A 17,563-nucleotide genomic window follows, 5' to 3' on the forward strand; every position below is an offset into this window, starting at 1 on the left:
TTGCGAGACCTGTACAACGCAAAATGCTGAAAGAAAGTTATTTAGATGGAACATATTCGCAAGCAGATGAAACCTGGATTAACACAATGAAGATGAAAAGAAATTGTAAAACAAACAAAAAAAGAAGGTAAATACAAAAAACTTTATTCTTATTTTTAATCACTTTAAAAGAAAATAAATTATCTAAAGCAAAAATAGTAACATCATATAGAGTTTATAACCTCTTTAGAAATAAAATGTATAACAAAAATAGCACACAGAATAGGAGCGAGGAAAGGGAAGTAGGCTATTGTAAGGCTTGTTCACCTGTATATGGAATGGTACATTATTATTCAAAGGTAGACTCTTATTAAGTTCAAGATGTATATTGTGAACCCCAAATCTACCACTAAAAACCTTTTAAAGTGGTACAATCAATAATTCAATAGTAGAATCGAATGGAATTATAATAAAATATAAGATTAATAAAAAATAATGCTTGAAAAGAGAAAAAAAGTATAGGATCAGATCTCAAAAAAAATAAAACTGGTGAGGCAGTGCATTTAAATCCAGCCATATCGGTAGTTATATATAAATGGTGAATGATCTTGTTAAACATCCAATTAAAAGGCAGAGATTATCAAATAGGATTTTTAAATTTATTTTATTTATTTTATTTTTTATTTTAAAAATATTTTATTTATTTATTCATAAGAGACACACAGAGAGAGAGAGGCAGAGACACAGGCAGAGGGAGAAGCAAGCTCCATGCAGGGAGCCCGACGCGGGACTCGATCCTGGGTCTCCAGAATCAGGCCCTGGGCTGAAGGTGGCACTAGACCGCTGAGTCCCCCGGGCTGCCCAAATAGGATTTTTTAAAAAGATTCAATTATATGCTGTCTATAAGAATCTCACTTTCATTTATTTATTATTTTAAGAACCTCACTTTGTTGATTTATTTAAAAATTCCATTTATTTATTTGAAAGAGAGAGAACATGAGCAGGGGGAGAAGCAGAGGGAGAAGCAGAGGGAGAAGCAGGCTCCTTGCTGAGTAGGGAACCCGACATGGGACTCAATCCCAGGATCCTGGGATCATGACCTGAACCGAAGGCAGACACTTAACCAACTGAGCCACCCAGGCACCCTATTTACTTATTTTTGAGTGTAGTTGACACAGTGTTATAGGAGTCTCAGGTATACCACATAATGATTCGACAAGTTTAAACATTTTGCTATGCTCACCACAAGTGTAGCTACCATCTGTCACCATACAACTCTATTACCATATCACTGACTATATTCCTTATTCTGTGACTTTTATTCCCACAACTTATTCATTCCATAACTGGAAACCTGTATCTCCCCTTCCCCTTAACCCATTTTGCCCACCTTCCCACTCGCTTCAGGCAACCACATTTTTTCTTTGAATTTAAAGCTCTGATTCTGCTTTTTGTTTGTTTGTTTTAGATTCCACATATGAGTGAAATCATATAGCATTTGGCTTTCTCAGTCTAACTTCTTTTACTTAATATAATACCCTTTAGGTCCATCCATTTTGTTGCAAATGGCATGATCTCATCCTTTTTTATGGCTAGGTAATAATCCATTGTTTATACATACCACATCTTCCTTTTTTTGTTTATCCATTTGTTTATCACTGAACACTTAGGTTGCTTCTATAACTTGGCTACTGTTAATGCTGCAATAAACATAGTGATGTATATATCCTTTCATAGTATTTTCATATCTTTGGGTAATACCCAGGAATGCCATTATTGGATCATATAGTATTTTTATTTTTAATTTTTTGAGGAACCTCCATACTGTTTTCCACAGTGGTTGTATCAATTTACATTCCCACCAACAGTATGCGAGGGTTCCTTTTTCTCCACATCCTTACCAACACTTGTTATTTCTTGTCTTTTTATTTTAGCCGTTCTGACTGATGTGAGGTAATATCTTATTGTGGTTTTGATTTACATTTCCCTGATGATGAGCATCTTTTCAAGTGTCTCTTGATCATCTATATGTTAAGGACTTCACTTTAAATATAAAAACATATAGGTTAAAAAGGGATGGAATAAGTTACACCATGCAAACTCTAATCAAACAGTAATCAAAAGAAAGTTGATGACTATATTAATATCAGGCAAAATAGATTTCAGAACAAGGAATATTACCAGAAATAGAGAGGGATATTATATAGTGATAAAGGGGCCAATTTATCAAGAAAATATGATAATCCTAAATAAATAGAACCTAATAACAGATCTCCAAAATACATGAAGCAATATCTGATAGAATTGAACAAAAAATAGGGATCCCTGGGTGGCGCAGCGGTTTGGCGCCTGCCTTTGGCCTAGGGCGCAATCCTGGAGACCCAGGATCGATTCCCATGTCGGGCTCCTGGTGCATGGAGCCTGCTTCTCTCTGCCTGTGTCTCTGCCTCTCTTTCTCTCTCTGTGACTATCATAAATAAATAAAAAATTAAAAAAAAAAGAATTGAACAAAAAATAGATAAATCCACAATTAAAGTTGGAGACTTCAAATTTCCTCTCTCCATTCAGCAACTGATAGAATAAGTAGACAGAAAATCACAAGGATTTAGAAAACCCAAACAACAATATCAAACAACTTGACCTGAACTTTATAGAACACTACACAGCATCAGCAGAATTAACACTCATTTCAAGTGTACATTAAAGATTTAGCAGGGGGAGAGGTTTGCCAAGACATACCATATTACCATATTACACCCATGAAAAAAACTTCAACAAATTTAAAAGAAATGAAATCATATAAAGTATGTTTCCTAATGAAAATGGAATCATATTAGAAATCAATAACAAAAAGACAACTGAAAACCCCCCAAATATTTGGAAACAACATACTTCTAAATAACCAATGGGTAGAAGAAAGTACAAAGAAAATTTTAAAACTGAATGAAAATGAATTTTGAACTGAATGAAAATGAAAACACAACATATCAAAATTTATGGGGTACAGATAGAGTAGTTCATAGAGGGAAATTTATAGCATTAAATGCTCATGTTAGAAAATAAGAAAGGCTTGGCATCAATAAACTAAGCTTAAGAAAAAGAATAAGTGATATCCAAAACAAGTCAAAGGATGGAAATAATAAAGAGCAGAAATAAATGAAATTGAAAACACAAAAAATAACTGAAAACTGTTTTGTTTTTTTTTAAAAAAGATTTTCTTTACTTATTCATGAGAGACACACACAGAGAGAGGCAGAGACATAGGCAGAGAGAGAAGCGGGCTCCACGCAGGGAGCCCAATGTGGGACTTCATCCCGGGACTCCAGGATCAAGCCCTGGGCAGAAGGCAGACTCAACTGATGAGCCACCCAGGCGTCCTGAAACTAAAGATTGTTATTGGAAAAATAGATAAGATTGATAAACTTCTAGTCAGACTGGTAAAGAGAAAAAGAAAAAGAAAAAAATTGCCAATATTAGGAATGAAAAAGAGACATAACTACAGATCCTGTAGATATTAAAAGGACAATGAGTGCTTATGAACAACTGTGTGTCAATATATTTGATATCTTAGTTGAAATGTCCTAAGGGAGGGGTGTCCGAGTAGCCAAGCCATTTCTTCTCCTATCTGTGTCTGGCATAATACTGAGGTTTGTGTGGACAAGAAGAGAAGTACAGACCACAGAATGTCTAAACTGCTGTAGAGAACAATCCTCCAGAATCAAAGGATTAGGTTGGCAGAGGCCACAGTGGGCTAGCACCTCGGTCCAAATTCCCCTGAGTTTATTTTCAGGCCTGAACCTCTTTCTCAATACCAGGTACGCAAGAAGTGACAACCATGACATAATTCTGGGGATTGCCCAATGGCAATGTCGGAAAATCCCCAGATTTTTTCTATCCTTCCTGTCCAAGTCACCTTCACAACACTGTTCCAGTACAGGACTGAAGGGGTAGCTTAGCTTCTCTCTTTCTGCCTCTCTCCGTTCTTCCCTTTGTCCCTTCCATCCAGGCCCAGGTGAATTAGAACAAGTGAGGGCTTTGGCATCATACGTTAGAATACCAGTCTCAGCCCCTTTTCTCACTATCACCTCTCTAAGCCTCTCTGTTTCTTCATCTTTACTTTAAACTTGTAAACTCATATCTCCAGGGTTCTGAAGGTTAAATAACTGGTACGTACAAGGTCAGGGCTAAATTCATTTCAATTTCTGGTCTCTTTCTTTAAAGATTCCCTTCCTTGAAAACTCCAATGAGGATGGTACTACCTCTTCTCAATTTGACCTTGGAACTTCAAAAGCTCTAGGAGGGTTGGGACTGAGTCTGACTTCTCTTCACTTTTATATCTCTATACCTGCACAGGTCTTGGCAAAGAGCATGTACACGATAAATGTGTTGAATGAGTGAATAAATGAACGATGACAAAAGTTATTCTGGGCAGCATGAGCTGTAATACAGAATCCCAAACTGTATTTTCTAGGTTTTAAGAGTGCATGTAATTGCAGAACCAGGGAGTGGGCAATGAAATGAGTAAGATCCAGTCTTTACCCTTGAGGAAGTCAATACATTTTTTTTTCTGATGCCTTCCTTATACCAGGTCTCATGCTAAGTGCTTTGAATCAGCTTTATGTTTGCCTACAGTCAGATGGGAGAGAGAGGAATCTAGACAGATGAATTACACAAACTGTTTCTCCAAAATGTGTGCTTCTCCAAACCATATACCTCTCCAAGCAGATTCCTAGCCCAGGTCCCAGTGTTAAAGTGGAAGTGGAAGTTAAACAAACAAACAAACAAAAAACAAACAAACAAAAATAAGGCTTCTTGAAGGAAGATGTGTAAAGATAGTAAGGATGGGCAGGGTGCAGAAAAGGAGATGCTTTTCAGTTCAAGAAGGGGAAAGGGCACCTCAGTTCAAAGCACTTCAGTTCAAGAGCACAGTGTGATCAAAGACCCTGAAGGGGAAAGTTCATTCAAGGACACAGCAAGTGACCTGATATGATCAGAGAGCTGAATCCATATCAGAGAGAGGCATAGAGGAAGGCTGGAGAGAGTAGTAGGAGCAGGATCACATGAGGTCTTGAATGCCATGTTAAGGAGCTTGGGCCTCATCCTAAAGCTATGGGAGCCACAGTGAGAATGGTTGGGTTGCATGTTCTAAAGATCATTCTGGGGGTCAGTGTAGAGCACAAGGATGGAGACATGGGACCAGTGAAGAGGCTAGTAGAGCTTGCCTCCCTCTCGTCTCCCACTGTTTCTCCAGCCAAACACGATCCTCACACACATTTCTAGTCTCCTTTGACTTTTAGCACCTTTGCTTTTCATTATGGTTTTCCTTTGGGAACTGTGGTGATGCTGAGGTGCCTGTTTGTATTTTCTTGTGGTCCCCAGTTTCCCTAGTTTCTCTGGGCATTTCACTCTTCCCTCCTCCATTACATAATGGCTTTTGGACAGCTTGCCCCATTTCCAGGTAAACCTGTCTTCTCAGTCATTAACATCAGTCATAATACTTCTATTGATAACAACATTTGTCGAATGCTATACACCAGCGTCTATGCTAGGCACTTTATATTATTTTAGCCCTTACAATCCTAGGAAGGAGGTACTTTTATTCCCATTTGGATGGAGCACAGGGACAAGTGGGGCTCAAACACAGTAAAGCAACGGTGACAGGTTGCAAGGTTAGGGCTTATTCAGTCTGGGGCTTGGGTCAAGGTCAAGGTGCATATGGATTAGGAGAAGTGCCTTGTCCAGGTATACTTCTTCTACTTACTATAAAAACGATCCGTTAGCAGACGTGTCCTAAGCCCCTGCTCAGTGAGATGGATGTGACCAGGGTCCCACCTCTCTAGGGGCTATATTTTGCTCCTGGCCTGGGGAGCATGGGCCTTGCCATCCCCAGTGAGTTGTGTCCCCTGTCCCAGCATTCACTATTCTGCACTGAGAGTGTTTTCAGCTGTGTCCCTAGAGCCCCAGCAACTGGAGTGTAGGGGCTACCCAAGTGAGAGGCTGACCATGTGGAATCCTGGGCTACCCCTGCTGAACTAGAGAAGCTTCCCTCATCTGCTCCCGAACAAGGCTGGATTTGAAGAAAGGATTTCGCTGCTAAAGAAAGCTGGGAAAATAACTGCTGAATAGTAACAGTATTTTTAAAAACAGAATTGAGATATATAACATTAGTTTCAGGTACACAAGATAATCCTCTATATGTATATATTGCAAAATGATCACCATAGTAAGTCTAGTTAACATTTATCCTCACACATAGCTATTTTTTTTTTAATGTGTCTGCTTCTTCCCTCAGAAAGTAGGCTCCTGGGGAGCAGAGGCTGCACCCAGACCAGCACCAGGCTGGGAGGATCTCAGGGAAGGTGGGCCACACAAGATGCCCAAGGAGCTTTCTATGCACCATAAGGTTTGTCCCCTTTCTCTGCGGGGGTACAGTCTTGGGAGAAATTGAGTAAGAAACTTGCAGACAGATGACGCAAGGGGAACTTTCAGTACATATTGCAACAGAGAATTCTAAAATGGGGCCTGGGCTGTTGTGATGGCTTGTTCCCAAGGGTCTCAGCCCTGCTCCTCACCAGCTGGCCAGACCTGTCACACAAAATGTGGCCAAAGGCTATTATTGCCCAGTCCTCCCTAATGCCTGGCCTTGGAGCTGGGAAGCTTGAAACCTGAAGACATCTTTCATCATCCGTGTGGGTCTTCCGCCCTATGTCCATGTCACCAAATCCTGGAGATTCTAAAACCTCAGCATTTTCTTCAGCCTTCTTACCTTTGGCCCTGCTATCACTTTAGCTTAGCCTGTGGCATCCTCATCTCTCCCTCCCTCCTTCTTCCTTCTCTTCTTCCTTCCTTTCTTCCATCCAGCATTACCCACATCCCTCCTATAGGCCAGGCCCAGCATTGGTATTGGGACATAAAGCCCTCTGATTCTACCTTTGCCCTCCAGTAGCCTCTCCTGGGCAAGACAGCTGTGTAAACATTAAGAGTACGGGTGCTCTGAAAGAGAAAAGCCAGGGGTCTGATGCGGACACAATGATGAGAGATCCTCTGAGGGTCATGTGCTGCATACCTTCCATTTACCCTCCTGGGCCCCCACTCTTTACCTTTCTCTATCCTGCACACTTCCTGAATTCTCTGTATGGACTGCATTATTTGGCTTCCTTATCTTCTGGCTGATGGGCAGCCCTGCAGGAGACTGGAAGGAGGGACAGAGAGGGACCCTGCCAGGTCACCCCTTCCAGGGTTTCTATCAGGCAGCCTGCTCTACATAGCTCCCACCCTGCTTGGCTTCCTCCTTTTGGAAATTCAGGCCACATCCCCCACCACCACCACCACAGTGTTACTAACCTTGGGGTACTGCACCATCTCTTGAGTTTTCTCTACAACCTGCCTATATTTTTGCAAAGTTTTGGTATTAAAATTTCCTCAAGCTACCCAATGACAGAGAAGTTGTCTCCTCCAGGGACACTGGCTGATACCAGACATAGGTTGTCAGGAAGAATGCCATGGAGGTGATAGCCGAAGGTGTTCTTGTTTGGACAATGATCTTTCTAGAGCACAAAACTAACTGTCACCCCTGCTAAAATCCTTTATGGCTCCCCATTGCTCTGAAGATAAAGTCCAGACTCCTTTGCCTGGCATCTAAGACTGTCCACCATCTGGCTCTTGATGATCAAGCAGCATGTGGTTAGGTCACTCAGGAGGACAGTTGGGGACTTGGAGGGAGGGGAAGCAGTTCCAATAGGGGTGTAGTCATGCCACAAAGCAGCCCCACCAGGCAAATTCCTGGCCAAGGAAGGAGGAGTGGGTGAGACCACAGGGCCATGCCAAGATCTCCTCGCCCACCCTCTCTGAGTGAGCTGAGCACGGGGAATGCGTTTGACCCAGACTGGCCCTAGCCTTGGGCACGAGAACTGGCTCAAATCCAGGCCCCCACACTGACATCTGGAAAGCTCTTCAATTCTCCTAAAATCAGTTCTCCTAACTGCAAAAGGGGAATAATCTCACAGAGCTACGAGGGAAGTTTAAAGGAGGTAATACTTGCGAATTTGCTTTTGTTAAACAGTTCTAGTATCGGGGCTGGACCCTCTCCCCAACCTCATGAGTCAGGGAAAGCACATGGGCTAAAGGTTCAGGAAGGCTTGAATGTAAATCCCAGCTTTACTACTTCCTCACTTTGTAATCCTTAACAAATCACTTTACCTCTCTGGGCGAAGTGGGGTAATAATTACCCCTTGGAGAGCAACTATAAGGATTGAGCAAGTGCATACAGAATAGAGCCTGGCATAGAGTAGGGTACTTGGTAAATGTTTGGTTTTGCCTTTCTCCCCGTGCCTCTCTTAAGGCAAGTGTCTTCTCTGCCTTGCGGGCTGGCCCCGTGCAGTAGAGGGAGGGGTTAAGGCTGCTGTCGCTCTGAGTCTCAGGTGTGCAAATGTCAATCCCCACAAATTACAAAGCTGCACCCATAATTCCCAATGGCAACACAATACTGGTGACTGAGGATGGGTGGGGTGTGATGGGACACATCACCTTTGGTGAAGCCCACCTTGGTCAACTCCTGCTTGGCAGCTTGACCTAGCCTCTCTATCCCTTTGGTAGAGAGGGTTTGGTCAAAGCACCCACGGGCTGAGTAGGGAGAAGATAAAGGAAATGTGACTCAGGTTCCAGAGCCATCCTGCTCACATACTGTAGGAAGAGCAGGGCAGACCATTGCAGACAGGAATGTAAGGATGTTGGGATGTGCGGGGAGGGGGCCAGGAGAAGTCAGTGCCTGGCATGAGTCCCCCATGCTCACCTCATGCAGGAGACAACAGTCCGAGGACAAAGAAAGCTGCCACATGTGTGTGAAGGGCCAAATTGGAGCTACATTTTACTATTCCCCAAGCCCCCACCATACCACCAACCCACCTGCTCTTTCTTTCTTTCTTTTTTTTTTTAAGATTTTATTTATTCATGAGAGACACAGAAAGAGAGGCAGAGACACAGGCAGAGGGAGAAGCAGGCTCCTCACAGGGAGCCCGATGTGGGACTCGATCCTCAGACTGGGATCACGCCCTGAGCCAAAGGCAGATGCTCAACCGCTGAACCACCCAGGAGTCCTTCACCTGCTCTTTCTAACCCTCCAATCAAGGTACCCTTCTCTCCATACCTCTCTTTTGGTCCATGCCCCACAGGATGAAGTCCAAGTGTCTTGGCAGGATTACAAGGCCCTTCAGATCTGGTCCCTGTACATCTGTGCAGGCTTGACTTCTATTCCCCTGCCTGCATTCCTCTTCTAGCCACACTAGGGCGCTCAGGGGGCCCATCTCCAGGCCTTCACTCATGCCGTGGCCTCTACCTGGATGCTCTTCTCCTTCCTCTCAGCCTGGCATAAACAAATTGATCTTCTCTGGTCCAGTGGCAAATGGCATCTGGCAACACAATGCTGGTGGAAGGAGTATTCCCAATTTAAGACATTATGTCTGTCCTTCTGCCTTGCAGACTCAATCTGCAACACTATGGATCAATGGGCAATGAAGATAATTTTGAAACATATGCCTGACACTATGCAAGGCTTTTTTTAAAAAATGTCTTACCTCACTTAGTTCTTTTTTTTAAAAAAAGATTTTATTTATTCATGAGAGACAGAGAGAAGCAGAGACATAGGCAGAAGGAGAAGCACGCTCCCTGAAGGAGCTGGATGTGGGACTCGAACCCAAGACCCTGGGATCACCACCTGAGCTGAAGGCAGATAGATGCTCAACCACTGAACCACCGAGGGGTCCCATCTCATTTAGTTCTCAAAGCATCTCTCTCTCTCTCTCTCTCTCTCTCTCTCTCTCTCTCTCTCTCTCACACACACACAAATAATTATTATTCCCATTTTACAGATATGGAAACAGGTTGAAGGAAGGCAGGGCCAGAGTCGGACTCCAGCTCCGAGTGCAAAGCTGCTGTGCACGAACTTCCCCAGGAAGCGCATCCAGTGCCAGCGGAAGCAGGGGCCTCTGTCCTCTGTCCCAGCACTGCCAACAGCACCTGTGGGTGGCGGTCTCTGGCCCCGGACCACCCCCCCCGCCCCCTCACCCACGTGAGCATCCCTCCCGCAGGGACCGGGCTGGCTGCGCTGGGGCCGCGGCACCCCGCAGGGCAGAGACGCTCTTGCTAACCAGGTGTTAAGGTAGAGGCAGCGTGGGTGGCTTAGGCCCCTGCACCGCCACCGGAGGCAGGACCGCGGCGTCTTGGCCGCCTGCAGGCGCGCAAGCGGGGCCACGGGCACACGCACCGGCGGAGGCGCTCGTCCGGCTGCACGTGCTGGGCGTCGGGGCCCAGGAGCCGCGGGGGCGCGGGGGGGCAGCGGCCGAGCGCGCGGGGAGCAGCCCCGAGCCCGCCCCGGCTCCCCCAGGACGAGGGGCGGGGTGGAACGGCCGGCCCCGCCCAGCCCGCGTCGGGCCGCCCGGCTGTGAGGTGATAAAGCGCCGCGCTCCGGGCGCCCGAGCGCAGTGGCCGCCGCCGACGGCCCGCTTTCGGCTGCTGCTCGGGCTGCGACGGGCGCCGAGCCCCGCTCCCCGCTCCCCGCTCCCCGCTCCCCGCGCCGCGTCCGCCGTCCCCCGACCCCCGACCCCCGAGCTCGGCGCGAAGCCCTGGCCCCGGCGGCCGGGGCATGGGCCTGGGGCGCGGGGCCGTGAGCTGCAGCGGCTCAGCATGAAGACCCTCATAGCCGCCTACTCGGGGGTCCTGCGAGGTGAGCGGGGGGGGGGGGGGCAGCGGGGCCTCGGCCGCCCTCATCCCGAGGTGGGGGGGGTCTGAGGGGCCTCGGCCGCCCTCATCCCGGGGGGGTGGGAGGGGGGTCTGCGGGGCCTCGGCCGCCCCCATCCCGAGGTGAGCGGGGAGGGGGGCAGCGGGACCTCGGCCGCCCTCATCCCGAGGTGGGGGGGGGTCTGAGGGGCCTCGGCCGCCCTCATCCGGGGGGGGGCGTCTGCGGGGCATCGGCCGCCCCCATCCCGAGGTGAGCGGGGGGGGGGGCAGGGGGACCTCGGCCGCCCTCATCCCGAGGTGGGGGGGGGTCTGAGGGGCCTCGGCCGCCCCCATCCCGAGGTGAGCGGGGGGGGGGGGCAGGGGGACCTCGGCCGCCCTCATCCCGAGGTGGGGGGGGGGGTCTGAGGGGCCTCGGCCGCCCTCATCCCAAGGTGGGGGGGCGGTCTGCGGGGCCTCGGCCGCCCTCATGGGGGGGGGGTCTGCGGGGCCTCGGCCGCCCCCATCCCGAGGTGAGCGGGGAGGGGGGCAGCGGGACCTCGGCCGCCCTCATCCCGAGGTGGGGGGGGTGTCTGCGGGGCCTCGGCCGCCCTCATCCCGAGGTGGGGGGGGGTCTGAGGGGCCTCGGCCGCCCTCATCCGGGGGGGGGCGTCTGCGGGGCATCGGCCGCCCCCATCCCGAGGTGAGCGGGGGGGGGGCAGGGGGACCTCGGCCGCCCTCATCCCGAGGTGGGGGGGGGTCTGAGGGGCCTCGGCCGCCCCCATCCCGAGGTGAGCGGGGGGGGGGGGGGCAGGGGGACCTCGGCCGCCCTCATCCCGAGGTGGGGGGGGGGGTCTGAGGGGCCTCGGCCGCCCTCATCCCAAGGTGGGGGGGCGGTCTGCGGGGCCTCGGCCGCCCTCATGGGGGGGGGGTCTGCGGGGCCTCGGCCGCCCCCATCCCGGGGGGGCGGGGTCTGGGGGCCTCGGCGCTCTCATTCCTGGTGGGAAGCCGCGGGAGGGTTTCCGGGGAAAGGACGACGGGACGAGGGCTCCCAGGGAGGCAGGAGTGTGTGCTCAAGACGCGAGTGCGAGGGCACGTAGGTGGAGGCCTGGCCCGCCTGCAGGCTGAGGTCCCAACCCCGTTCCTCTCCGAAAGCGGCGCCCTGCCTCGCGCCTCAGGGTCAGGGAAGAGGCGAGGATCCCGGTGACCCGACAGGCGCAGGCGGCATGGTAGTCAGTTCATGGTGGCTCTGGCTCTGGCACTTAGTTTTTGCCACCTCTGTTACATCACTTTCCTTCCCCCAGCTTGTTTTCCCCCGTGTGTGACATGAGGTTGATATTTAACAAGCCTTCCCCAACCCCGAGCACTGGCCGCGCTGGCCCTGTTCCCTGGCAGTTCCCTCCTCTGTCTTCTCTCCAGATGGAACAAGCCCTGAGCGACTGGATGGGGCAGAGTGGCAGGGTTTTGCAATCCCCCGAAACAGCCACCAGCTGGGGAAGGTGCCTGGCTGGTGACAGGTGTGCCACACTGTCGTCTGCCCTACTTCCATCCTGGAGGCCCCGGGCTGGGGAGCCCACTCAGCAGCAACGCACCCTTAGAAAGTAGAGAGGAGGACCCGGGTACCCTCCAGGAGGCCCAGGCCCCTCTTCCGCCAGCGTGGAATCGAGGCCCTTGGTGAATATATAATCATTCACGTATAGGTAGAGAAATTGATGGCAAGAGGCACGACCTTCCTGAGGTTTCCTTAACAGAAGCCTTGGCCAGGGAAGACACTTGGGAAGTCACCACAGCTGTCCTTGGTCTATGTGTGTCTTGAAGTTTCCCTCCCTCCTCCTAAGTCTTTATTCTGCTTGCTGAACCTCTCTTACTTAGCATTATTTCTTCAGTAACTGACAGTCGCCTACTCTACCCACCTTCATTTTAAAAATAAAACATACTGATTATTGGAATTTTGAAAAAAATAATGAAACATGGGAAGAAAAGAACAACTGCTGGTCCATGAACTATCCAAAAATAGCTTCCTCTTGCCATGTCAGCATATTCCTTTCCAATGTTATTTATGCACATTGTATAGAGTTGAGGGCATGCTACAGATACAGTTCTGAATCCTGGCTTCTGTGAGGATTTCCACTAGAGCTCAGAGTCACTTATAATATTCTAGTGGCTGCAAAGTAACCTCCTTGGGGCTATATCACAGTTTAACTGTGTCCTGGGCATTGGCATTGCCCTTGGAATGCTGCTGGTTGCCCTTAGAGAGACACTGAGCTGCCCTTGCCATTTTGGGGACAAGCAGCCTGAGCTGCCCCATGTATCTGGCCCAATAGCCTATGACAGCCTCTTCTCTTATTTAAGAAAGAGTTTCTGTTCATTGTACCCTTTGATGCCCGCAACAAGGGAAGGAAGGGACTTACCCATATTCATGGCTTTAAAATGTTTTTGTCTCCTGGGAACGGGACTGGTATGCTCTCTATGGTCGGGACTGGTATGCTCTCTATGGTCGTCCTTCCTGGAGATCCCCTCCCCTTGCCTCTGCTGTCCACCAGCTGGGAGCCGTGTCTTCCAGGAGCTGTTGACTCTGGTTTTCAACCTCGAGTTTGTATTTTAGGAGGACTTTTAGTGAATGATTTTGACCAAGTCCCTTAACATCCTATCAGGAGAATTTCCCCATGTTTTTTTCAGATCTTAAGAACTCCTCCCCTACTGCCCCCCACTTTTTTCTTTTTTCTTTTTTTTTTTTTTCCCCCACTTTTTTCTTAACTGGCTGCAAGGAATACCATCTTAGGATCTAGCAAGGGCTGGTATGAAATGCAAACAAGTCATATGTTAACTCTCTGGATCTACTTTGGCGAAAGACTGGGTGGGGTCAGGGAGGGTGCTGAAGCAAATTTTAGGTTATCTAGGTATCTCCATTAGATCGGCTTTTTACATCCTTGGTCTTTGAAGACACTCCTCAGTGGCCTGATTTGCCTCTCTGGATAAGTGTCCACTGTTGTGAGGTGGTGAACACCTCGTCAGTGGCGATATTCAAGGAGAGACCATGGATTCTGAGAAAGGAAGTCCTGTGCTAGGTGAGAGATTGAAATAGGTACCTTGGTGACTGGTTTCTGGGCCAAAAGACAAAGCCAGCTGTGGGAGCATGGGTGGGTAGGTGTCTGGTGGGGAAGGTGGGAGTTCTCTAATGTCTGGTAACTTCTAGTCTCTGAAGAACTATCCTGTGCCTGGGGTGGAGGCTGCAGAGTTAGTCACATTTGTATCCCTGCTTTTGTCCCTGGACCAGAGGCTCTTCAGGTCAGAGCCCTCTGACGCCTGCCTAGATCCTCAGGGTTTAGCATGAGACCCAGCACAAAATGGTGGCACCTCCAGGAAAATTCTGAGTTGATTTTTTTGTTCTGTGTATCTCCAAAAAAACAAGGCCAGGAGCAGGGGTGGGATTACAAGAGGCAGGTTTTGATGTCATGGAAAAATCCTTTCTAACAGCTGTTGAGGACTGCAACAGGCTTGGTGTGGATAGAGATGGAGCTCCCCATTACTGGGGATATGCAAGTAGGAGCTTGGTAGGGAGTGAAACTAAGAGGCTAGATTGCTGGGTAACTGCGGCTATGGGTTGACAATCGCCCAACCCAGTCCTAAATCCTAGGATGAAAACATCACTCTCCTATTCCCGTCCCCCCCATTTCTTTACAACTGTCTCCCTTCCCCTGCACCTCTTCCCTAACCACACAGAGGCCCCTTTGGGGTTATCTGTGCTACTAAGGGCTCCTCTGTACTGGGAAAGGAGAGCTAAGAGTAATATTTTATTGGCTGGCTGGGTGACTCAATAGCTGATGTGGAAATCCTGCCCCACCCCCATCCTCCCACCTCCAATTCAGCAGCAAGTACTTGAGTCATAAAATCATAGCTGTCTGTTGGTGCTGGATCTGGCCCAGCTCTCACATTACCTATGGGATATTGAGGGCCCCAGAGAGAAGGGGCTGGTTCAGAGTTATCAAACCCAGGATTGGAACCCAGATCCATCTCCCAGTCTGTGACTTGTCTCCTTAACCAAGAGAGGAGGTGAAGGGCTGAGCACAGGGCTCTGGCTATTGCAGATGCCCAGCAGTTTCCTGAATGAGTAAAGGTTGCTCTCAGTCTCTGGGACGGGATAGTAGATCACTCCTTGCCAAGCTTTTTTTTGCACAAGCTGCCCCAATGGTGGAGACACCACAGATCCCCAGAGCTCTGATGTCAGGTGATGAACTGCCAGCTGCCCCTTCATTATATGTCAGACCTTCCAAACTCTTCCAGGAGGCCATGAAGCCCCACGTGAGCAGCCCCCACTGCCTCACAACCTCATCTCCTACCACACCATGCTCCAGAACTGCCACTGGTCTTCCCTTTCCTCCAGCATTCCCACCAGTTCTGTCCTACCCCAGGCCCTTTGCATGAGCTGCCCCTCTGTCCAGATCTTCTCATGGCTGCTTTGGATCCTCAGGCTCCTCTCAGAGACCTTTTTCTGGCCATGCCATGTGTAGAACAGCCTCCTAGTTACCACATCTTGCTGTATTGTTTCTAACCCTTCCCGTTACCTTATAATTTTTCGTGCGTCCTTATCTGTTTGGTAATTACGTCCCCTGTAAGATCATCAGGAGGGAGGCAGGGACTTATCTTTCTCAGTGTTGTCTCCCTGGAATCTAGTATAGTGTATGGCATATAGTAGGTGCTTAGTAAATATTTGTTGAATGAGTGAATCATTAATGGAACCTTAGCCCTCCTGAGAGCTGCCCTGTTCCTCTTGGAAAGAAGTCCTGCTTGTAGTTTCAGTGTGATCCCTCAGTCCTTCCTCAGACCTCCTCTGTTTCTGCTTGTTCTGGGTACAGGGGCTGCAGCTGTTCCCTGCTGTGGAGATCCCTTTGATCTCAGGAGGAATTGGCTCCAGGGCCAAGTGCCAAGTAGGGGAAGCTGGGCTCCCTCATGGTCCCCCTCATCACTTCCAGAGCTTTGGAAGCTAGAGAGCCAGGATGCCAGCCCTACCTTCCCTCTCAGACATGGCTGGGTGGCTCACTTACCCTCTGGGGATCTCACCCCCCCATATGGAAAATAGGATCAGAAATCTCAACCTCTCAAGAATATGAGGGTATGAGTGAGCATGAATGGAAAATGCTTTTTAAACTTGTGACACTCAAGTTCATCCCTGTCATTCATCCTGTGTGACACATGCAGCAGGCTCCCAACACTGTGGAGAGTGGCAGCCTCTGCTCTGATGTGTCCAGGAAGGCTTTGCCCCCATGGGGACTTGGGGTGTGGGCCTCTCAGTTTACTGATGGAGCACCTTCTGCATGTCAGGCTCTGTATGGCCCCTGCATCAGTCCACCTTGGTCCCTGCCTTTCAGGGGGACGTACACAGGACGGCAGCACACAGTGAGGCACACAGCAATGGGGAAGGAAGCATGGGGAGCTGTGGAGGCCTCAAGGTGAGGGTGGGACAGCTACATTATCTTGGTTGGGGTCAAGGAAGGCTTTCTGGAAGAGGCGACATTCTATCTGGATATTGAAAGATGAATAGGTGTTAGCAAGGCAGGCTATAGAACATTCAGGTATAGGGAACAGTATAAACAGAGGCATGGGATTTGTCGGGATGGGCAGTTTGGTTGCAGGGCCCCAGAGTGATGAACCCACGTGCCAAGACCCTGCTACCAAGAGGCAGAGACAAGAGAGACAGAGGTTGCTGTATCCAGGCCTTGGGTGGCACACCTGTACCCCCTGGTTGTGCGGGGGAGGAGGAAGATTTGAAGGCTCCTAAGAAAGGTGCACTCAGACTTCTTGGCCTCCACCACTTCTCAGGTCTCCTGGGTATATGGAGTTGCTGCTGGCAGAGAGCCTGGGGCTAGGAGTCAGGTCTGAGGTCTCTCCAGCCCCTGTGCTGCCACTGAACCGCTCTGTAACCTCAGGAAACCACTGCCCCTTCCTGACTCTCATCTATAAAACGGGCAAAAGCCTGATAGAAGTAGCTGCCCAGGTTCTGGTTCAAACCCAAGGAAGCCAAACCCACAAACCCTTTGGGCAAATCCACAGACTTGGGAAACGTGAATTCCTTTTTTTATTAGAGCAGATTTAAGAGTCCTGAGTAAAGGGCCAGGAGCCTACCCTGCATGTGCTTCCCATGTAACCTGGCAAGACTGTGCCCTCTTGGGATGTTAAGCCTCGTCGCTGGTACAGTGAAGAGAGCTGGAAAAGCCGGTCCTCTTGGGTTCATTCCAGCTCTGCTGTAGAAATGGGATTTCAATCCCACCCCTGACTGCTGTGGGTCCATGGGGCCCAACCTCTTCCTCATTCCTGTTCCCTGCTTACCTTTGTGAAAATGGGCTCATGTCCTGCCTGGGGCCCAAGTGAGTGCCCCAGAAGAGCTAGCTCCCCACACTTGCTCATTGACTAGGATAGGGGCCTCTTTGGAAACTCCTCAGTGACATACCCACAGGCTGGCGGTGTTGCCATGGCAACTCCTCCTACTTCTGTAGCTATTTTTTTTAATGTGCCAGAATGTGGGGGTGGGGAAGGCAGGCCACTGGGGTCCTAAGCAATCACCTCCAGGTTCAAGAGTCCCAGGAATATGACCTTCCAAAAGCCCCACTTCCCTCACCTCACCTCCCAGGACTCCACCCTACTTCATGAAAACCAAATACTTGAAAGTCCAGGCCTCTGGAGTAGCCCAAGGTGGGGGGGGGGGGGGGGGCGGGGGCTTGTAGTCCTTTTAGGGATCTTTTGTGGTTAAAAATTTATTAGTAGATTCTAGCAGAGCACAGAAGCCTCAACTTGTGGGGACCTCAGATTTCAGCGAATCCAACCCAAATCTCTATTATAGTGCCAGGGGGGATCCTGAGACCTCAGGGGCAAGGGG

General features: G+C 49.3%; 1 protein-coding gene across 2 annotated transcripts in view; it reads left to right on the forward strand.

Moving 5' to 3' along the window:
- Nucleotides 1-10,286: 10,286 nt before the first annotated feature.
- The window catches only part of DGAT2 (diacylglycerol O-acyltransferase 2), a 32,709-nt gene continuing 25,432 nt past the window's right edge, over nt 10,287-17,563 (forward strand). Inside the window, exon 1 of one of the 2 annotated variants that reach the window (XM_072794666.1) lies at nt 10,287-10,699. In XM_072794666.1, the coding sequence (XP_072650767.1) occupies nt 10,660-10,699 (40 nt within the window). In that variant the 5' untranslated portion in view covers nt 10,287-10,659. Of the gene's footprint in view, nt 10,700-13,711; nt 13,758-17,563 lie in introns of those variants that run through there. The other variant, XM_072794667.1, reaches the window with a different exon arrangement.

The sequence above is a fragment of the Canis lupus genome, chromosome 23 (genome assembly GCF_048164855.1).
Source record: "Canis lupus baileyi chromosome 23, mCanLup2.hap1, whole genome shotgun sequence".
In the NCBI taxonomy this organism is placed as follows: Eukaryota; Metazoa; Chordata; class Mammalia; order Carnivora; family Canidae; genus Canis; species Canis lupus.